Source organism: Aulonocara sp. 'chitande type north' Nkhata Bay, linkage group LG19 (genome assembly GCF_057382095.1).
Source record: "Aulonocara sp. 'chitande type north' Nkhata Bay isolate Kocher_YH1m ecotype deep benthic linkage group LG19, A_spYH_male_GT1.1, whole genome shotgun sequence".
NCBI classification, from domain to species: Eukaryota; Metazoa; Chordata; class Actinopteri; order Cichliformes; family Cichlidae; genus Aulonocara; species Aulonocara sp. 'chitande type north' Nkhata Bay.
Genome location: NC_141362.1, coordinates 10,403,128 through 10,422,047, shown reverse-complemented (window position 1 = coordinate 10,422,047; position 18,920 = coordinate 10,403,128). Strand labels below are relative to the sequence as shown.

At 46.3% G+C, this 18,920-nt stretch overlaps 1 protein-coding gene and 1 pseudogene across 1 annotated transcript in view; one reads left to right on the top strand and one right to left on the bottom strand.

The window, feature by feature from the left end:
• LOC147306533 (protein PALS1-like) overlaps positions 1-18,920 on the bottom strand; it is a 28,430-nt gene that overhangs the window by 5,051 nt on the left and 4,459 nt on the right. Inside the window, exons 2-15 of the mRNA XM_086274034.1 lie at positions 11,516-11,819; positions 10,835-11,006; positions 10,451-10,551; positions 8,898-9,005; positions 7,076-7,153; positions 6,821-6,961; positions 6,499-6,660; positions 6,309-6,386; positions 6,025-6,208; positions 5,356-5,424; positions 5,183-5,254; positions 4,904-5,071; positions 4,742-4,831; positions 4,345-4,457 (exon numbers count right to left, since the gene is read on the bottom strand). Of these exons, the coding sequence (XP_086130160.1) occupies positions 4,345-4,457; positions 4,742-4,831; positions 4,904-5,071; positions 5,183-5,254; positions 5,356-5,424; positions 6,025-6,208; positions 6,309-6,386; positions 6,499-6,660; positions 6,821-6,961; positions 7,076-7,153; positions 8,898-9,005; positions 10,451-10,551; positions 10,835-11,006; positions 11,516-11,695 (1,716 nt within the window). The 5' untranslated portion in view covers positions 11,696-11,819. The remainder of the gene's footprint in view (positions 1-4,344; positions 4,458-4,741; positions 4,832-4,903; positions 5,072-5,182; positions 5,255-5,355; positions 5,425-6,024; positions 6,209-6,308; positions 6,387-6,498; positions 6,661-6,820; positions 6,962-7,075; positions 7,154-8,897; positions 9,006-10,450; positions 10,552-10,834; positions 11,007-11,515; positions 11,820-18,920) is intronic.
• On the top strand, positions 914-3,959 carry LOC147306534 (uncharacterized; annotated as a pseudogene).

Sequence of the window (18,920 nt, the reverse complement as noted above, 5' to 3'; positions counted from 1 at the left end):
GATGCATCAGCGCGCCCGTTATAAAACCCTCGAGCCTCAGTCACCAAACGACGATCCACAGGTGAGACGCTTCGACTCCCGCTCATCAGGTGAGTCTGATTCTGTCCCTCAGCGTGGAGAAAACTTTAGCAGAGGTCACTGTGTGCTGAGCTGTAACAACACCAGTGTGACCTGTGCAGGTGTGCAGTTTACATCATGTCAGGTGTGCAGAGATCAGTCCGATCTGAACTGATGCTCTTCATTCCAGCTTCATGTTGCTGCAGGCTGGAAAGCAGCCATGATGGCTCATACAGTAAGAAGCATTTGGGTAAAGCAGTAAAGCTCAGAGCACAGAGCAGGTCACATGATCACATCTGTGCACATCTGTGGAATCTAGCAAGGTTTAAAACACACGTTTGTTCTGAGCGTTACATCTGAAACAAACGCTAACGTCTGATTGTGGCTGAAGCTTGTAAAAAGCTGTCGCACTCACAGAGTTCATCATATTTGCTGACTGTGGCCACAGGTGGTGAGGATGTGATGATGCTCTGATAAGATCTGTGCTCTTCTTCTCGTTTCGGTCTTCCTCATTTTTAGGCTGCTGTGCCCCTCTGCTCGTATAAAAACCTCCTGAACGACTGCAGATAGAACCACTCCTTACAGCTAACTGAAGGTCACAGACCTTCCACCTGAGCAGGTATGTGAAGCTCTTGGTTCAGTTTAGTCCCAGTTCAGTTTCCTGCATTTCACTGGTTTCTTTCTTCTGTTGCAGTTTCAGGACAAACAAAGCAGTGAAGGTGAGAACGTTTGAGATTTTTAAAAGACTTTTTAAAGGTAAGATATTTTTAGGAGTTTTGACTTAACAGTTTACTGTAATGGTTAACTGTTTACTGCATTAAAACTCATCATAAACGTGTTGTTTGAAACGACGCAGATGAAGGTGCTGCCGTGCTTCATGCTGGCTGTGCTACTGTCAGCTGGAACCAGTCTGGCTGTGGATGTGAACTGGTTAACTCGTATTATAAAAGCCATAAGGACAGAGTAAGTGAACTTTATTATGTCATTCATCAGTAATTTCCTGTTTTGTCTTTTCATTGCTTATTTGTGAGGGACTGTGCATAAAACCACTGACCTCAGATGACAAATTTCTTCTGGGGCACAACATTAAATAAGCTGGATATCAGCTGATGAGGCTTTTCAGGGGCTCACACTGATATCAGTGATTAATAGTAATAAAGAACAACAAAAACTAATATTATAAAAAAATAGAAGAAAACAAAATTTTGAGTGAAGTATTTTATATTGTACATTTGTGTTTGTACATTTTTATTATTGTTTTTTAAAACACTAAAGTTTTGCTATTATTCTACTTTTTGTGCTCGTGTGCTTCCACGTTTATCTTCATGGTATTGTTCGATAAATAAGAACTGCAGATGAAAATCGGTGACTACATCGAGCACTTCTACACATCACAGTCTCAGAGCAGATTATGAAATAGGTACGACCTCTGACCTATGATTGGCGTTTCTGCACACGCATGTGTTCATGTAGATGAATGAAAAACGTCCACATGTGCAGGTTGGAGGGTGGTGGAGCACATGAGAAGCAGAAGCTGAAGCTATGCATGCTGCAGTCTTCACACATTGTTCTTATTTTGAAATGCAGTCATTTGAATGTATTAATTAAAAATTGTACTTTCATTAAAACCTGCTGGGCGAGGTTTAGTAAAAAGCTCATAGTGTCATGGTGCTGGGTCGGTGGCCCAGTGTTTTGTGTTTATCATTATGGTTGTTATCAGTGTTGGGGAGTAACGGAATACATGTACCGCCGTTACGTATTTAAAATACAAAGCATGAGTAACTGTATTCCGTTACAGTTACCGTTTAAAAAGGTGGTATTCAGAATACAGTTACTTTGTTGAAATAAATGGATTACACTGCGGTACTTTCCTGTTTCATATTGTCGCGGGTCAGGACTGTTTGGGTTTTGTTTGACAGCTACGTTCTGTTGTTCCAGGCGGCAGCGTTACGGTTGCCATGGTTACAGGGCGACGCTCTCTCTCTGCGACTGTGTGTTTCCTGGGTGAGAGAGCGCCTTTTCGTTGTTGTTGTTGTGCTAAGCTAACAGGCAGAATGCTACAAGCATAGCTCTAAAGAATGTAGCATCATGGGCAGTGTAGTCCGTGCTGCAGGGAGAATGGACTGCCATACACGTTATGTGTCTGTGAGCGCAAGGAGGGAGAAAAAGGGGAGTGGAAAGGTACGAGTTGTCATCGAGGAAAAACGGGAGCTGGAAGCATGTAAATATAATAATAACCACTTCAGCCAAGAAGAGTGCCTGACGAGCCCAGTTGTAAGTAAGCTATTAAGACTCGACTGTCTTTTGCAAGAAAAGTTGACCCACACAACAAAGTAGAGCTATTTTTCGGCTACGAGCCGACAGGGACCCCGCCGTATTAGTCAGAGGTCCCTTTACTACGGTTCGGAGCCGCGGACCTTCAGTAATAGTAATAAATCACACAGCAATAGTACATTCACGTTGTTGTAAAAAGCATGATAATATATTAAGTAATCCAAAGTATTCAGAATACGTTACTCTCATTGAGTAACGTAACGGAATACGTTACAGAATACATTTTGGGGCATGTATTCTGTATTCTGTAATGGAATACATTTTAAAAGTAACCTTCCCAACACTGGTCATTATTATTATCTGATTTGAGTGTTTGATTTCTTCATGGTTGTCTGTATTCGTATGTAGGTTTCATTTTCAGGGTTTCCAGTTCTTAGGTTTTTGTCCTGTGTCCTTCCCCCAGTGCTCTGTTCATGTCCCTGAGTTTGTGCTTGTGAATTTGGGTTGCCTCTTCCTTTTAAGCTCTGCTTTCTTAGTTTTAGCAGTGCTTCACCTACGTCAGCACAACACAAATACACTTCCTACTGAAATACATTCCTTCCAGATTTTTGCTTACTGACACAACAAAGGACAAACGTGAACTGGAACACACAGATGCAGTGTGAAATGACCAGCGAGCTTTGTTTCTTTTTCTAACAGGTACAGACTAACAGGTCAATTCTGTCTGGCTGCAACCATCCCAGATCAGCAGGACCCAAACACCCTTATCAGTGAAGTCCTTCGTGAAGACCACTTTGATAAGCACATGGAAGACTCAGTTAAAGGGGGTGAGGTATATGCTAGCAGCAGGCTGGTTTTAGCTGTTCCCACAGGACCTGTACATGCAGAACGCGCAGTTCTGGAAAGCTTGGACAAACTAAAGAAACAGGGAAAGAACGACTTCCTCCTCATCTACTCTTACCTCTCCCCATGTAGCAAGTGCACAGACAGTAACAAAAAATTCAACATCCTTAACATGATTAAAAATCAGGTTGACAGATGGCATGATGGGGCCTTTGTGTTTACAAAAGTTTTCAGCCATCCAAACGATGGTTCCATTGTAACCAGAGATGTTTTAGAAACGTCACTGACTGAGCTTTCTGATTCGATGGGTGGTCTCCACTACATATTTCGCTGTGATGGACCGAGCAATTCTGAGTTAGTGTGTCACAGCTGCTCTGTAAATCACAGAGTTTCAGAGTTTTGTATTGATAACAACGCTGAGAGAGAGCATCAGCAGGGAAAGAAGCAGGAGCTTCAGTGGAAGCAGAGGAGGGGGCAGTAGCAGGAAGAGAGAGATATACAGGAGTCAGAGTGAGAGCAGCATCAGCAGTGGAAACAGTAGAGAAGCTGGAAAACATGCAGGTGGAGGCAGGAGCAGCAGGAAGAGAAGCAAGTACAGGAGCAGCAGCAGCAGGAGCGTCAGCAGGAACAGAGGTGGAGAGCGTAGGGGGAAGCAGCAGCTAGAGGTTAGAGGAGTTCAAACAAACCAACATCGTCCCTGAAGACAAACTTTCTTTATGTCCTTAAAATTTCTTTTCAAAAATGATTTAAACTCTGTTCAAACTAAAATGATAAATAAATGTTTTTCTGAGAAAGCTTCAAACCTGCTCCATGTGTCTCTGTTACAAGAACATTTCTGATTAAACTCAGTTTACTCGCGTCAGTCCCACACCTGCCTCATCTACCATCACAGCCTGAAACCTCACAAACAAAGAGCGATAAAACATCCTCAACTGTGCAGATGAAATGTGGAGTATTAACTAAGGAGTTAATTTTTTAATTAAGGAGTATTAGCCACATATCAGCGTTTCCTCCAATGAACGCGCTCACACTGACCCCGCCTCCTGCCACATTAATCCAGTCTGATCGTCTGACAGCAAACACAAAGCATACAGCTCTGCTTACAGTTTACACCCTGCAGGACGGTTCAATACAGCAGAAACATGTCTGTGTGCGCGCTCACATACACACCTGTGTGTGCAGACACAGCACGCAGATTTTCCCGGTGTTGATGACCTGTCTCACCGAGTCCGTACTCGTCCCGTACAGATTCTTCTCGAACTCTCCGGACTCGATCAGCTTCCCTGAAACACAAAAACAACTCATTTCACACCAACAGGAGGTTAAAGACCTCCAGACACCCAGAGCCTCACAGGCTGCAGTTTAAATAAAGCACTGACGCCACCTTGTGGTACAAACTGGTATTACATCAGAGCGCCATATTTCTGCCTCAGCATGTTTGGGACACGCTCGTCACCCTGCTCTCCTCTGATGCAGCTGCACTTCAGGACGTTTAAACACTTCTAACTTTAAATCGAGCACATTTGTATGACGTCATCACGAATATTCTCAGATTTAAACGTCTCACCAGCCGCCAGCTCAGCCTCGAAGGTCTGCCGAGAAACAAAGTGATAGTCCCGACCGCTCTGCTCGCCCTCGCGACGGCTCCGCGTCGTGTCTACGACACACACACACACACAGTTAGTTTACGTGCGCGCACACGCACACACACACACACACACATCCTTACGAGGCACAGCTCCAGCGAAGCGCTCTGGTTCACTGTTGAGCAGCCGCTGCCTGAGCTGTTCCTGCCCACAGCCGCTCGGACCAATCAAAGCAATCGGCCGCTTCCTATTGGCCGGCTGGTGGTACAGCGCCATCTCCTCATAGGTGAGAATTTCTTCATTATCAAGATCTGGAGCAAAAGACAAGAAAAAGAGACATCTGTAGTTTGAGTGAGGGTAGAGCAGGAGCTGAGGCTCCGCCTCCTCGCTGCCTGTCAGAGTTTAGGGACAGACTGACGCACCGTCGTTCCTGTGAGGGTTGTACAGCAGCTTCTTCCTCTTCCTCTTGTTCTTCTTCCCACACCAGAGCTTCCCTGCAAACAGACACCACTTCAGTGCACGAGTCACATGACCTCTAACCCCACACGGGTTTTTACAGCAATGAGGTCATAACGTGGGCGAAGCAGGGACCGACCGGACTTCTCGGGCTCGTCTTCTTCTATGGTTTGCTTCATGGCTTCTCTCTGCTGCTGGAAACTCTTCCCTGTGGAGACAGAAGCAGAGAGCTGCTCAGCTGACACCAGAACAAACCTAGTTTTCCTCCAAATGTTGAACAGCTGACCTCAGGGAAAACACGATCATGCCAAACACGAGGAACCGTTTCAGTCCAACGTATAAAAACAAACAGAGGTGAGCCCACACTCGCGCAGCATTTCTCCCTTTGCAGGAGTTCTGAGCACGCTCAAATGGGGGAGACCCCAGGATCTGACATCATCTGGCCGGGATCATCCAGGAACAACTGGAAAAGCACGTCAGCTGGAATTCTGCTGATGCCACGGGCAACTGGAAACAAAGGCGGAGCTTACTGACGCCCTCTGAGGGCAGCTGGACCTTAGGACTGAGGGGGGTAAGAAGGTGGCACTGCACACGAGGTGAAATGTCACTTCCTGTTTGGTGTGGAGTCAGCACAGGGAAGCCACGAGTAACCGTCCCAACGGTCACGTGATCACAGAGGTCACGGAGGTCAAAGGTTGCTGCTAATCTGCTTTCTGTTATCCAAATCAAACGCTCTGAGCGCGCTCACACCGTGCAGCATTCTTCAAACCCTTAAGATAAAAAACCTCCGGCCGTCAGACCGCCGTACCTGGAACCAGGCCAGCGAGCGGCTGGTTATCCTCGTCTCCGTCCCGGTACGCCTGCCACCAGTTGGGGTCGGACTGGCTGATGATGTGCAGGATATCTCCCTTCTGGAAGGACAAGCCGAGCTCTCTGCACGGCACGTAGGGGTCGTCCGAGGGGTCGTAGTCGAAATGAGCCTTCACGTGGACCTGAGGAGCGGAGCAGAGTCATGGGGTCAGAGGAAGGCTTCCACCCTCATCACTTCAGCGCGTCGGGAACGAGGCGTTCCTCTCATATCGCAGCACTCACCACACTCTCTTTGACGGGAGGAGGTTTGCTCTGATTGCTGGGAATCAGCACGAAGGTCAGGAGGCCGTGCATGTCGGCCTGTTTAGACACAAAGACACAAAATCATCTCCAACCACTGACGTGAAAGCGCCTGAGCTCACAGACGACGCTCAGCCGGAGTCCAACCTGCGCTCGTACGTGAAACACTCACCAGGATGTCAAACACCTGGTTGACGTCTTTGCCTCGGATCTCGATGCCGTTAATCTCCAGGATTTCGTCTCCTTCAGACAGAAGCCCGCTTCGTTCAGCGGCGCCGCCGCGAACGATCCGACTGATCACCACGCTGTCCATTTCATTCCGCACCGTCGCCCCCTGCAGAGCAAACCATGCATTTCATCACAGCCACGGAGTCCTGGCATCAAACACCAAGATGTTGTTGTCGCTTTGAACAGAGCTCGACTGTTTCCCAGCCCTCAGATTTCACATGTAATTAAAATGGGTCAAATGTGTGTGTGTGTGTGTGTGTGTGTACCAGAGGGATGTCTCGGGCCTTCTCGATGCGAACAATCTTCACGGTCTCTCCTCCCCACTGCGTCAGCATCTCGCCCTCGGCGGGCAGCGGCTCCAGCTGCATCTCCATCTCTGCTATGCTGTCATGGGTCAGAAGCAACGACTGCGCACACACACACACACACACACACACACACACACTGAGAAATCTGTGTGTGACTGTAAATGTTTAGACATCTTTGTGGGGACATGGAAACGAGTGTAGGTGTGTGTGTACCTGCAGATGTGTGTCTGAGAGCAGGCTGTGCAGCTCCAGGCCTTCTTTATTGTGACACGCCTGCAGGAGGTTCCTGACCTGAAACAGCAGCAGACACCCCCGCTCTGATCACTTCCTGTCACATGTCCAACCGTATTTTTTACATTATTAGAAACTTTGGTCGTGTTTAATGACAAAAACAGACATATTGGTGCTGCGGCTGCAGGGATGCGGGCGCTGCACCGGTCCGTCGTGGTGAAGAGAGAGCGGAGTGTAAAAGCTCTAAATTTACTGGTGGATCTACGTCCCTACCCTCACCTATGGTCACCAGCTGTGGGTGTGCCCCAAAGGACGAGATCGTGGATACAGGCGGCAAAAATGAGCTTCCTCCGAAGGGTGGCAGGCCTCTCCCTTAGAGATAGGGTGAGAAGTTTGGCCATCCGGGAGGGGCTCAGAGTAGAGCCGCTGCTGCTCCACATTGAAAGGAGCCAGCTGAGGTGGTTCAGGCGTCTGACAAGGATGCCTCCTGGATGAGGTGTTCCGGGCATGTCCCACCGGATGGTGGCCCCGGGGCAGGGACATGACGCGCTGGAGAGATTACATTACTGGGCTGGCCTGGGAACGCCTTGGTGTTCTCCAGGACAAGCTGGAGGAGGTGGCTGGGGAGAGGGAGGTCTGGGCTGCTGCCCCCGCGACCCAGCCATAAGAAAATGGACGGACAGACAAAAACACACCCGTGTTTTCCTTCATAGAGGCCTTGCTGTGGTGCTGTTACACGTCTGCTCTGTGTGTGTACAGTAAGTACACACACAGAGCTGATTGATCAGCGTTGGGGTGATGTGAGGAAGAACAGAAGAAGAAGAGGAGGAAACTTTGGGTAAGTGCACGAGCAGTGAGTAAGGACTTTAACAGATCGGTTCTCACGCTCATATTTCTGTTGTATTAAAGATCAAAGGCAGATCTCTGACGTGAACAGCGGTGTGCTGCACTGAAACCGTCCTCCTGCACTGCTGCAGCACGTTTCGGCTTCGTTCCTGATGAAGAAACAGCATGTTTGTGAGGACAGCGTGCACGCCAGCTCTTCTTTTCTCTTTGATTCTGGAAGCCAAACGCAGGGCGGGGGCGGAGACGCCAACATGGATGGTGTGCTGCTTTTAATGAGTTGCCTCTGAAACGAGGCCCGAGGAGCGCAAACCCCAGCACCGAGCTTAGCCTCGCTTTCGCAGCACGCAAGAAAACTCCCGAGTGACCGACGGTGTGATGAACCAGACCCCGCCCCTCAGGAAGACTGCGGGCTCAGTGGGAAAGGGAACCACACAAGTTTGATCCCAGGACAAATGTGGATGAGACACAGACATCAGGCAGAACATCGTGGAGCAGCTGGACGAGTCCGACATACAACATTTTTGTAGGTTTGGATTAGCTGAGTTTGGTTAAACTGGGTTGTTTCAGCTGAGTTTGTGTTAGTTTGGTCAAAGCAACACCTGATCGATTCACCTGCAGTGAATCGATCAGGTGTTGCTTTGACCAATCACCTGTGTGACTGCAAAGGAAAAGAAAGATCATGAACGATGTTGGTGAATTGAAAATGGTCCTGCAGGAAACAGTGTGTGACCTACTGCAGCTCTACAAACATACTACAGTGAACGTGTCCCCGCTGTGCTGCCCCTTCACAGCAGCTTTGGACAGACAACCACTAACTCAGTTTGATCTGCAGCACAAAGAGGTGAGAAATAACAAAGGATCGACTATTAAAGACCAGCTTTAAGTGTTTAGCTCACATCCAGACTGATGAAGCTAAACTTTCTGCTCCATTACCGCAGGTCAAATACAGCTGTGTTACCTCCATGGCGAGTGGAAGCGCCTGCTGCGTGTTGGGGTACGGCGGAGACGGTCGGTGCATGCTGCTGGCCACGGCATTGTGGATCCTCAGCGCCGACTGGAAGTCCGACTGCAGAGAGAAAAACAAAGACGTCAGCGACTCCGAGCTGTCATTTATTCCCACTCGACGCTGCGCTGAGTCAAAAGCTGATTTAAATCCTCACAAACAGAGTTCACACTCAGCAAAAGCTCCAGTTTTATGACTGAAGTGCTGACCTCTGACTGTTAACCCACCGACAGGTCACTCAGGTGGACGGCGAGTCGCTCAGAGTCAGCATAAAGATGGCCGAGCTTCTGGAGGAAGACCTCGGTATCCTCAGAGCTCGCAACAGTCGATTTCCACATGAACTTTATCATAATAATGAGATTAATGCTGCATCACCACACATCAGCACTTTTTAAAGAGACGCTACACAGACAACTACAGGTGAGACATTTTGCACAGGTAACAACAGACGCTACAGTAAAGCTACAGGCTGCTCTGCATCAGGTCTGCTTCATGCTGGAAGTCAGTTTATGTCACCAGAAGAGAAAAGAATGATTCAGATAAAAACCTGTGAAGCAGAGACAGCGTGGCTCTGCTCATTAAACGCAGCTCAAACTGCTGCGTAGCTGCAGAGTGACGCTGTGAAAACAAACCCTCGGTTCAGCTCATGACTGTGAGGAAATATGAGTCCAATCAGAGCGCGAGTTTCCTCAAATGATCAGTACAGTTTATTTTAATGAGCTCACAGGAAGTCCTGCACTAATCCGTGTGGCAGAAATAAAACAAACCTTCAGCAGAGCAAAAACCACTCAGACGTCTCTATGTGGGCGAATGGCTTCAGGCAGCAGCGAGGCTCTGAAGCACGACTCAGGAGGGTCGACTTTGACTCCAAAGCATCGCAGGAATGCGCTCTTTCATGCATCTGACTGGCTGACAACAGCCACATGACTCCACACGGCTTTGTGACAAAGATTAACGCTCTGAGCGGATTTTAAAAACCTCACGTCTCCATGTTTCTGCAGCTTTAAGTGCAACAGAGCGGCAGGCAGACGGCGTCACGATGACCACTTTACAGGCCCACTGAAGGATGATTTTGGATTAAAGCTCTGTTAGAAACCAATCACACTGCAGGTGTCACCCTGCTGAGTGACAGCTTTCAAACGCCAGTGCAACCCGAGGCTGACGCTGCGACGGCGAGCCTTTTCCTTCTTCCGGTTTCGTGCACTGAAACGTGCGGTTTGCCAGGTCTGTGTTTGTTTGCTGCTCAGAAAAGCACACAAACACAGTCAGTGCACACCTGCACCATGTGAGAGCGTCTGCAGAGTCACCACCAGCCCGAGGGTCTCTCACCGCGCATCAGGACCGGACCCAGCAGCTAAAAGTTGCCCTGGGTCAGGAGAGAGCCCCGCCTCGAAGTGTCCGGGACCACAAAGCTGCAGCTCAGACAGCAGTGACGAGTCTTTGACCGCAGAGTCTCACAAAGAAGCCACAATTACACAGCGGGCCGAGGCCTCGCTCGCTAATATTACCTTGTTCAGCAGAGCGAGGACCAACTCGATGTCATTGTGACTCTGCTGGTCCGACAGGCTGCCCCGGACCTGCTTCAGCGACAGCAGCAGCTCCTCCAACTCTGCAGAGACAGAGCACACGTGTTCAAAGCAAGCACACACATAGCTGACCTCAGACGAACAGTGTGTCCTCCTGTGTGTGTCAGCGCTGCCGCCCAACAAACAAACTCTTAATTAAGTCGGGTGCTTCACTCCCTCCCTGAGGAATTCCCTCCCTGACTGGCGTCTGACATTCTTGTTCACTTTCCTCATTTTTCAACGCTGTCAGCATCTCTTTAACTTCCACCTCCTCACCCTTTGACCCCTCAGATCTGCACAGTAATAACGGCTGTGTGTGTGTGTTACCCAGCAGCGCGTGTGTGTGCTGGCTGCTGAGCGCTGGCAGCTGCGGTGTGTCTTGCAGGAATGTGGGGTTGTCGATCCCGCTGTAGGGATTCTGGGAGAGGTTCCTGAGTCTGAGTGAGGCGTTCAGATCCAGCTGCCGACCCTCCTCTTCTCTACGACGCCGAAGGTCCTCCTGACACACAAACACAGAGCAGAGGAAGTTACACAGGAGGCCCTCCATATTCCTCATGCATCAGAGCACACATGGCGTCCTCTGCACCGACCTGTGCACGCTGAGCTGTGATTGGCTCTGTGCTAAAAGCCCACGTGAGTGTGTTATGTAAATGAAACCCACATCAGGTAAAACCTGACGATGCTCAGGACTGAAAAATCAGCCGGAGCAATCCCACGCCCACTCGAGGAAACTAAACCTCGTGTTGGCTGCAGCTCATTCTGAGCCAACACCTCCCCCACACGCTCAAATCAGCCTGAAAGTTTACCCACAATGCACTTAGTGAAGTTTCCTGCACTAAATTATCAGAGATGTGTTTGCAGGAACTAACCTGAGCCTCCGAGGGTTCGCTCAGGCGTGCTTTCATCCCACTGTCGTTACACAAAACCTGTCACAGTGAAACATGCACAGCCCCAAACGGAACACCTGACGATAAAGGCCCCACCCACGCAGGTGTCTCTGTGTCGTACCTGATGCTGTCGTATCCTCTCCAGCTGAGCGGAGCGTCGCAGAGGCAGCGTTCGGCTGCCCAGGTCTCCCGGACAGTCCACGGCCATTTCTCGGTGCTGCTGTCCTCCCCTCGCCTCTTCATCTCCTCCTCCCTCTCCAGCAACATGGCCATTCAGATGGGAGGTCGTCATCCCTCGCATGCACGCACGTCTTGTACTGTGTGCGTTTGATTCGATTCCTCAGACGGGCAGTTTCTACGATGGTTATGTTCCTGAGATGTTTAGGAGGGTAAGTCGGTGAAGAAGGCAGCCATGACACCGTCACCTGTGCAGGAAGCAGACACACAAGGTCACCTGGGTTGAAGGAGCAGATGAGGCAGATGAGTCTGCTTAGGGCTGTTCGATATAACGATATATATCGGATATAAAAACGTCTATCGTTTCCTATTACACTATCGTTTGTTTCATGGAGTCAGAAAATAAACTTTACAGCAATATTTTTTCATGGTTTTGATGGTAGCGGCTTTATTAAAGTTCTCTCTTTCGCTTATATTTAATATAACCACACTACGGACGGACAAGCGCCTGTTTTTACGTGTTGTCGTTAGCAACAATGACGGTAAAACTATCACGTGGCTCCGCAGTCCGCTTGTTTTGTTTTCCACGTAAACCTTTCACAATAAAGCTCAAGATCCCGTTGAGACTTTTCAAAATAAACTGAATCACGTGAAAGAGCATGCAGAGAGTTTACGGAGGAGAAGCAAAAAAAAAAACCCTGATGTGCTAAAAAAAAAAAAAATAATAAAATAATCAACCTTGGACTCAAACTTTGAAAGACAACGGCGGCCGTTACAACTTATGTCTAAAAATGTATCGTTTCATGCATCGGTTAAAACACTCAAATCCAGGTAAAAGACGCACAGCTGGAAAAACTAAACGCAAGTCGAGCTGCCCGAGATTCACAGAATTTACAGAAAATGTTACATTTTTGTGATTTATATCGTTGTCAGAACGATAAATGTCTTATATTGGGATATGGCATTTTTGTCATATCGCACAGCCCTACATCTGCTGACAGTAGGGCTGCCACAATTAGTCGACTAGTCACGATTACGTTGACTATTAAAATCGTCGATGACTGATTTAACTGATGTCGTTTGAAGCTTTGTAAGATCCCAAAAGATGCAGGAATAAGTAGTAGGATTTAAGAGTGTAATAACGGACTGAGACAGAAGACGGCAGCACTGCATGTACAAGGATGCCAGCTGCCGTTAAACCCCGAATTCATAGCGCAGCCCAGCTCAGTTTCCAACAATGGCAGCAGCTAGTTAGTTTTAATATTACTCTTATTATTCTTTCTGGGTCATAAAATAAACGTTTAACATATTTTCAGGGAATGTAGCTGTGTAAACCTCAAATATCTGCTCAGTTTATCAAGACACCACATATTTGCAAAAGCGTTTTCGGAGACGTTTGTTACCCACTAGCTCGATAGCTAGCCGGGGGCAAGGCTCACCAGAGCCGTGAGAACACCGGACTCCCGGCTTCAAACCCACCGCCGTCTTTCGCTACTCAGGTTAAACATATATAAGTCACTTAGATAACTTAAAATGTTATTGTTTGGCTTTTTTTTTTTTTTTTTTTTTTTTTAAAGTGTTTAAAGTTATAGTTTTTACACAGCTGAATAAACGTCAAGCAGACAGCTGATTATCAGAAGTGTGAGATGCTCCAGAATTTACTCCGGTGTCCTGTTATATTTTAGCAAGGAGTTTATTAAACTTCACCGAAACAATCTGCAAATTAGGGCTGGGCCATATTATACCGTTCACGGTAATAGAGATTGAAAATGTGACGTCACTCAGGGGTAAAACCGCAAAGAATTCTGGGAACTCGTGGCAAGAGGTACTAGCGCACGTAGGCTTTCAATTGAAATCAGTTATACAGCGATAAAAAGAAACACAAAAAATGGTAAGAAGCTGTTGTATTATTAACTGCAATAGCCGGTCGCATGACAGCCATGGGAAGCCGACGGGTAAAGAGATCGGTTGTTATCGGATTACGTCGTTGAAGAGAAATTGTTCGAGCCATGTTTCCGAAGTAACAAAGAGTGGCCTGGATTGCAGCCATTCAAAGACAAAATATAACGTCCCAGAACACTCCAGCTCACAGGTTAGTCTGCTCCAAGCATTTCCACACAGGTCAGTCTGCTGTAGTAGTTAATGCGTCATTTTTCTTAACATAATTGGTGATATAGGTTACAAGCAAGTCTGGCGCTGAACAGAAATTGTCGCGCTATGCTCCTTTATTTATTGTGCATAAATAGTGAATTATCCTGACACAATATTGTGTTTCGCCTCTGTTATTACCATGGTACATTGACAAAAACATATACTTTTATTCACAGGATAAAACAGTTGTTTTGTATCACTAATTGCCCAGTACGATTACAGCATACAATATTATTGTCACTGCTACATTTCTGTGATGGGTACCAGAAATTATTTCCACTACTAATTAATTACCGTTGAGCTCAAAAGGTCCTATTAATAAACTGTTAGCGAATGTGTATTTATGACGACGATTTGTGAGACTGGTAAACTTATGATAGGTACGATGGTCTTTCTTTCTACACGGTGCATTTCAAGGTCCTGCACCCATCCGTCGGTAAACTGTACCTGGGCTTGTTGCAGTGACCTGAAGTTACTAAACTTCATGAGTGTATGCACTCACTCCAAGAAGCGTATAATTATAAATATGAGCGTGGTGAAAGTTGGGCAGCACGCTGACGTCTTTTGTCCCTTTGTGTGCTCGTAAGGGTCTGACCCTTTCACTGGTTTGATTTTTTTCCTCGTATCTTTTCTTTGACTTTTCATCAAGTCTGTCTTTGTACGGACCGGCATTGTTCTCCTTCGTTTTGTACATACCTTTTTGGGGGGCAAAGAAAAAGCAAGAATTTATTGGAACCGAAGAATGAACGTTTTGCGGTGCTGCAAATAGTGATGGGTCGTTCGCGAACGAAATGGCTCTTAGAGCCGACTCTTTGACGTGAACGACGCGAGCCGGCTCCTTATCGCGAGCCGTCACGTGGGTTGTATTTTTTTTTCTTCTCTCACCCTCTCTCTCGCACTTTTTTTCCGCTTCACTCTGCACGCCAGCCTTGTGCTTTACGCTGGGCAGAGGGGGGAGGGGCAGTAGTTACACTCAGTAGCACAGGATCAGAGCCAGAGGGAGAGAGAGAGAAAGAGAGCCAGGGACAACAACGTCACATTAGAAAGGTATAGTAATCATCCACAGCTATTTTCGGTTGCAGGTGATAAAGGATTCAGAAAGTTTATTCATGCAGGTCCATATGACAGAGAATGTGCATGTTCTTTTTGTTTTCATATTATAATTTATATTTAATTGTGTTATGTCTTGCAGTGTTTTGTGTTGTTTTCACTTTAAATTTGTAAAAGGAAAAAGCTGAAAATTTAAATAGTTAAAAGTTGAAATGTGAATAGTTGATTTTTGTATTATATGATTTATTTATTGCATTTTATGTGGAGTGAATAAATAAAAGTATATTTACGGTGGCCCCTAGAGACAAAGCACATACAAACTCCAAAACACGTACAAACTCCAAAACACGTACAAACTCCAAAACACGTACAAACTCCAAAACACGTACAAACTCCAAAACACGTAAAAACTCCAAAACACGTAAAAACTCCAAAACGCGTACAAAACACAACAGAAGTGCTCCAGGATGCTAGGCGCAGTGTTGAGCTTTTGTTATCTTGTGGCTACACAAGCCAGCAAGTACCAACGACCGGATTTGGTGTGTGGTAGTAACAGGTAAATGAACTTTTTTTTTTTTTTTAAATTATTTGAATATATATGAGTGCCTGTGTAATTTAAGTGATCTAGTAGCTCTGCTTTGGAAGTTCAGTTCATGCTAGAAATGTGTTTTGGAGTTTGTACGTGTTTTGTCTCTAGGGGCCACCGCATATATTTATATATAAACATATATAAATAAAACCACTTGTTTTTACGTTAGTAATTCCTTTTGTGCATAATTTTATATTATTGTTAATAATAAATTAATTAAAGCAACAAAACAACCCGAAGAGCCGGTTCGGAGCCGAAAGAGCCGGCTCTTTTTAGTGAGCCGAACCGAAAGAGCCGGATCTCTAAAAAGAGCCGGAAATCCCATCACTAGCTGCAAATGCTTGCGTTTGATGCGGTACTTGGATTGTTTTGTCACGAGTTCATGGCATGCAATGCGCGAAAGTCACGTGGTCTGTCAATCTCTATACCGGTATAATGTTAAGCAACGATAGGAAAATGAAATATCGCGATAGACTGGGAGTAAAACGCGCATGCGCAGTGCCTTTGTTTTCATACGCACATGGCCGATTTTTGAGTGAAACAGATGAACCAGAATTGGTTTGTAAAAATGGTGCAACTTCCGTGATGTGGAACTGGTTTGGTGTTTGTCCGTCAGATACACAACAAAGCACATTTTTTGCTGAACATGCAAGCGGCCGTCGTTATTGTCGTATTTGTCGGACTAAGATGGGAGTAATCTGGGTCCTAAACTCCGTAATCTTCAGGTCAAACGAACACTGCAGCATCACTGAGAGTTAAAAACTCTCTAAATTCTTTCATCTTTAATAAAACGATCAGCATTGCTGCTTTACCAGGTGTAACTATAAAGTTTAACTTCCAGGCATCCATGAAAACAAAAGTTATTACATTTAACGGAGTTAGAAGTTAGCAGGAAGCTAGCGGAAGTTAGCTCGCTAGTTTCGCTAGTTACCTAAGCATGATATTGCATGTTCTGACTGAGAGATTTCTGAAAAAAAAATCAAACGTACAGCTCTGCTATCACTTCCAACATAAATGAAGACAGGAAACTAAACAGCAGTGACGTTTGTAGGGTTACTGAAGTTGGGCTAGCTGGTATACAATGATGTGCTATGTGATCGCTAGCGACACAGCAATGTTAGCATAACATAAACAGTGAAGCTGGAGGACGAACACTAACACTTTTCCCACTTATAAAAGTTAACTTGAAGGTTCCTCATGGTTAGAGACAAATGCAATCGCATGGCAGGATGCTGTAAACGGACCAAACTTCAGTCAGGAGAACAACTGAGATGATCCATCCACAATACGAGGTTAGTCATTAATATACTGCAACAACATGGGAATAGAGCAGCTGCCAGAGAATTCAACATTAATGAATCAATGGTACAGAAGTGGAGGAAGCAAGAAGAATGAGTTTAATCAAGTTTGATTTATCTGACTGCTTTGTTTCGCTTAATGTGCCTTATAATCCCGTGCACCTTATGGTCCGAAAAATGCGTACTGCACACTGCAGTTTAATGTTGCAAAGCACCTCTTTTTAACTTCAGTGGATATTATACATGGTTATGCTCAGGATATGTCAGCCCATTTCTACTGGAAATGCCTTTTGGTTAAACTTTCAGCAAGGAATTAGCATTTGCACTGTTACATTTTTATAAAGCTTTAATGTACATAAAAACCAGCTTCTTGTTTAAGTGAAAATAAATGGAAGGTTGTCTTTTTGCGCTAGTAATGTTGTGGAGTTGTATTTTGTCTCGCATCAATTATATCGTCAGTTATATCGTTATCGCAAATTTTCAAATATATATCGTGATAAATATTTTTGGCCATATCGCCCTGCTCTAGTGCAAATTTCATTAAAATTTAATAAACTACCATCTTGTCTTTATTTTTAGTTAGCACCTTAAACACTTAAAGCTGTAAGCTAATGATAGTTCTATAAGAGCAGATGCTGCTGGTGCAATAAGCTGTACGTTTTACGTCCAATGGATGATGATCTGATTAGTCGACTATCAAAATAATCGTTTGTGGCAGCCCTAACTGACAGGTCACAGGAAACCGAATACATTTATGAAGGCGTGACGCCAACCAGGTAACACTCAGCAGCTTTTCATCAGGGTGGAGCTAAGGAAGCACAGCAGGATCACTTTAAAAAGGAAGTAAGGACACTCACATGACACACCTGTTTCACCATCACAGCATTTTAATGTCACAATGGGAACCTTCTCGCTGCCGCACATTCAGCCAGATGTGCGGGACACAAACAGCTGGTTTAGTGACAGGTGCAGCGGGTTAACAGCAGCGCCAGATGAAGCTCGGTCATTAGTTCAAAGGCAACAATACCAAGACCGCCGCCCACTCCATACACGTAACCATAACAACAATGGCTTTGTCTGCAGCCGGGTGGTCCGGGTAGGTGGGAGGGACGAGGGCCGGCGCTCAGGTCAGGAAACAGGGGAGGCAGAGAGCGAGTGAGGTAACGACGAATGGAAAACAAAAAAGAGAGAGAGAGAGATGGTAAAAATAAACAGACGGATGGAGGCCTTATCTCAGTAACACAATAACGTGTTTGTATGTTAACTGTGACACACACGGCCCATGATGCACAGTGAAGAATGCCAGGCAGCCTGGGAACAGCATTCCTGTGATGGGGGAAGGGAGCGTGTCCCAAAAACACAGAGCTGGGATTCAAACATTGATCCACACTTTCAGCTCTCGTCTCTGAGCTGTGCACAAACACACCGACCTGATGAGGGCACGTGCTCGTTTACAGGCACACACTGTTACATACACACAAAATAATCTTGAGATATGCAACCAAAGCCTGACCCCCGCTCTCAGCCCCCCCATCATCTTTAATATTCGCAGAGGTCATCTACGTTTACAGTGACAGGAGTGCAAACACAATAACCAGCAAGGCTCTGCTTACAGAATTAAATATGTGAAATCTGTCCTCAACTGTGTGTCCAGGTAAACACACCTGAGTACTAACGACCGCTGCAGTCAGACAAGTACTCGAGTATCAGTTGATACTCAAAGCTTAGGGTTTGCAGACAGTTCGCTGGATTCAGCTTCCTGGACCACAAACAGCTCTGTGCACTCATGAATCACACGGACCAACTCATTCATCGGGTTTCACACATGCACTGCAGCCCCGAGCCGCTCCATCAAGCGCCCGGCTCCATCTCTGACTGCACGGCGTCCCGACCTGAGTCTTCAGAAACCTACACGTCCGAGGAGCTGCACTGAGCGCTCACATTGTCTAATTCAGTGAAATCACAGGTTTGACTGAATAAAAAGAGAAACAGTTTCCGCCTAACCGCCTCAGAGACACCTGACAGATTTACAAAATTCAGCAGATGAAGATGATCCTGGTCTGTGGATGCATGTGCTCCCACTCACGGTGAGCACGCACCTCTCCCACAGGCTGACACCAGCCTTTGACCGTTACTCAGAACGCACTTTGTGAGGTTTCCTGTAGCAAACGTGACTCCGGGAGCGTAAAACTGATGGCTTCATTAAAGACCGGTACGACTGCAGGTGTTTGACCTACAGCAGAAAGAAAAAGTCAGTGCTT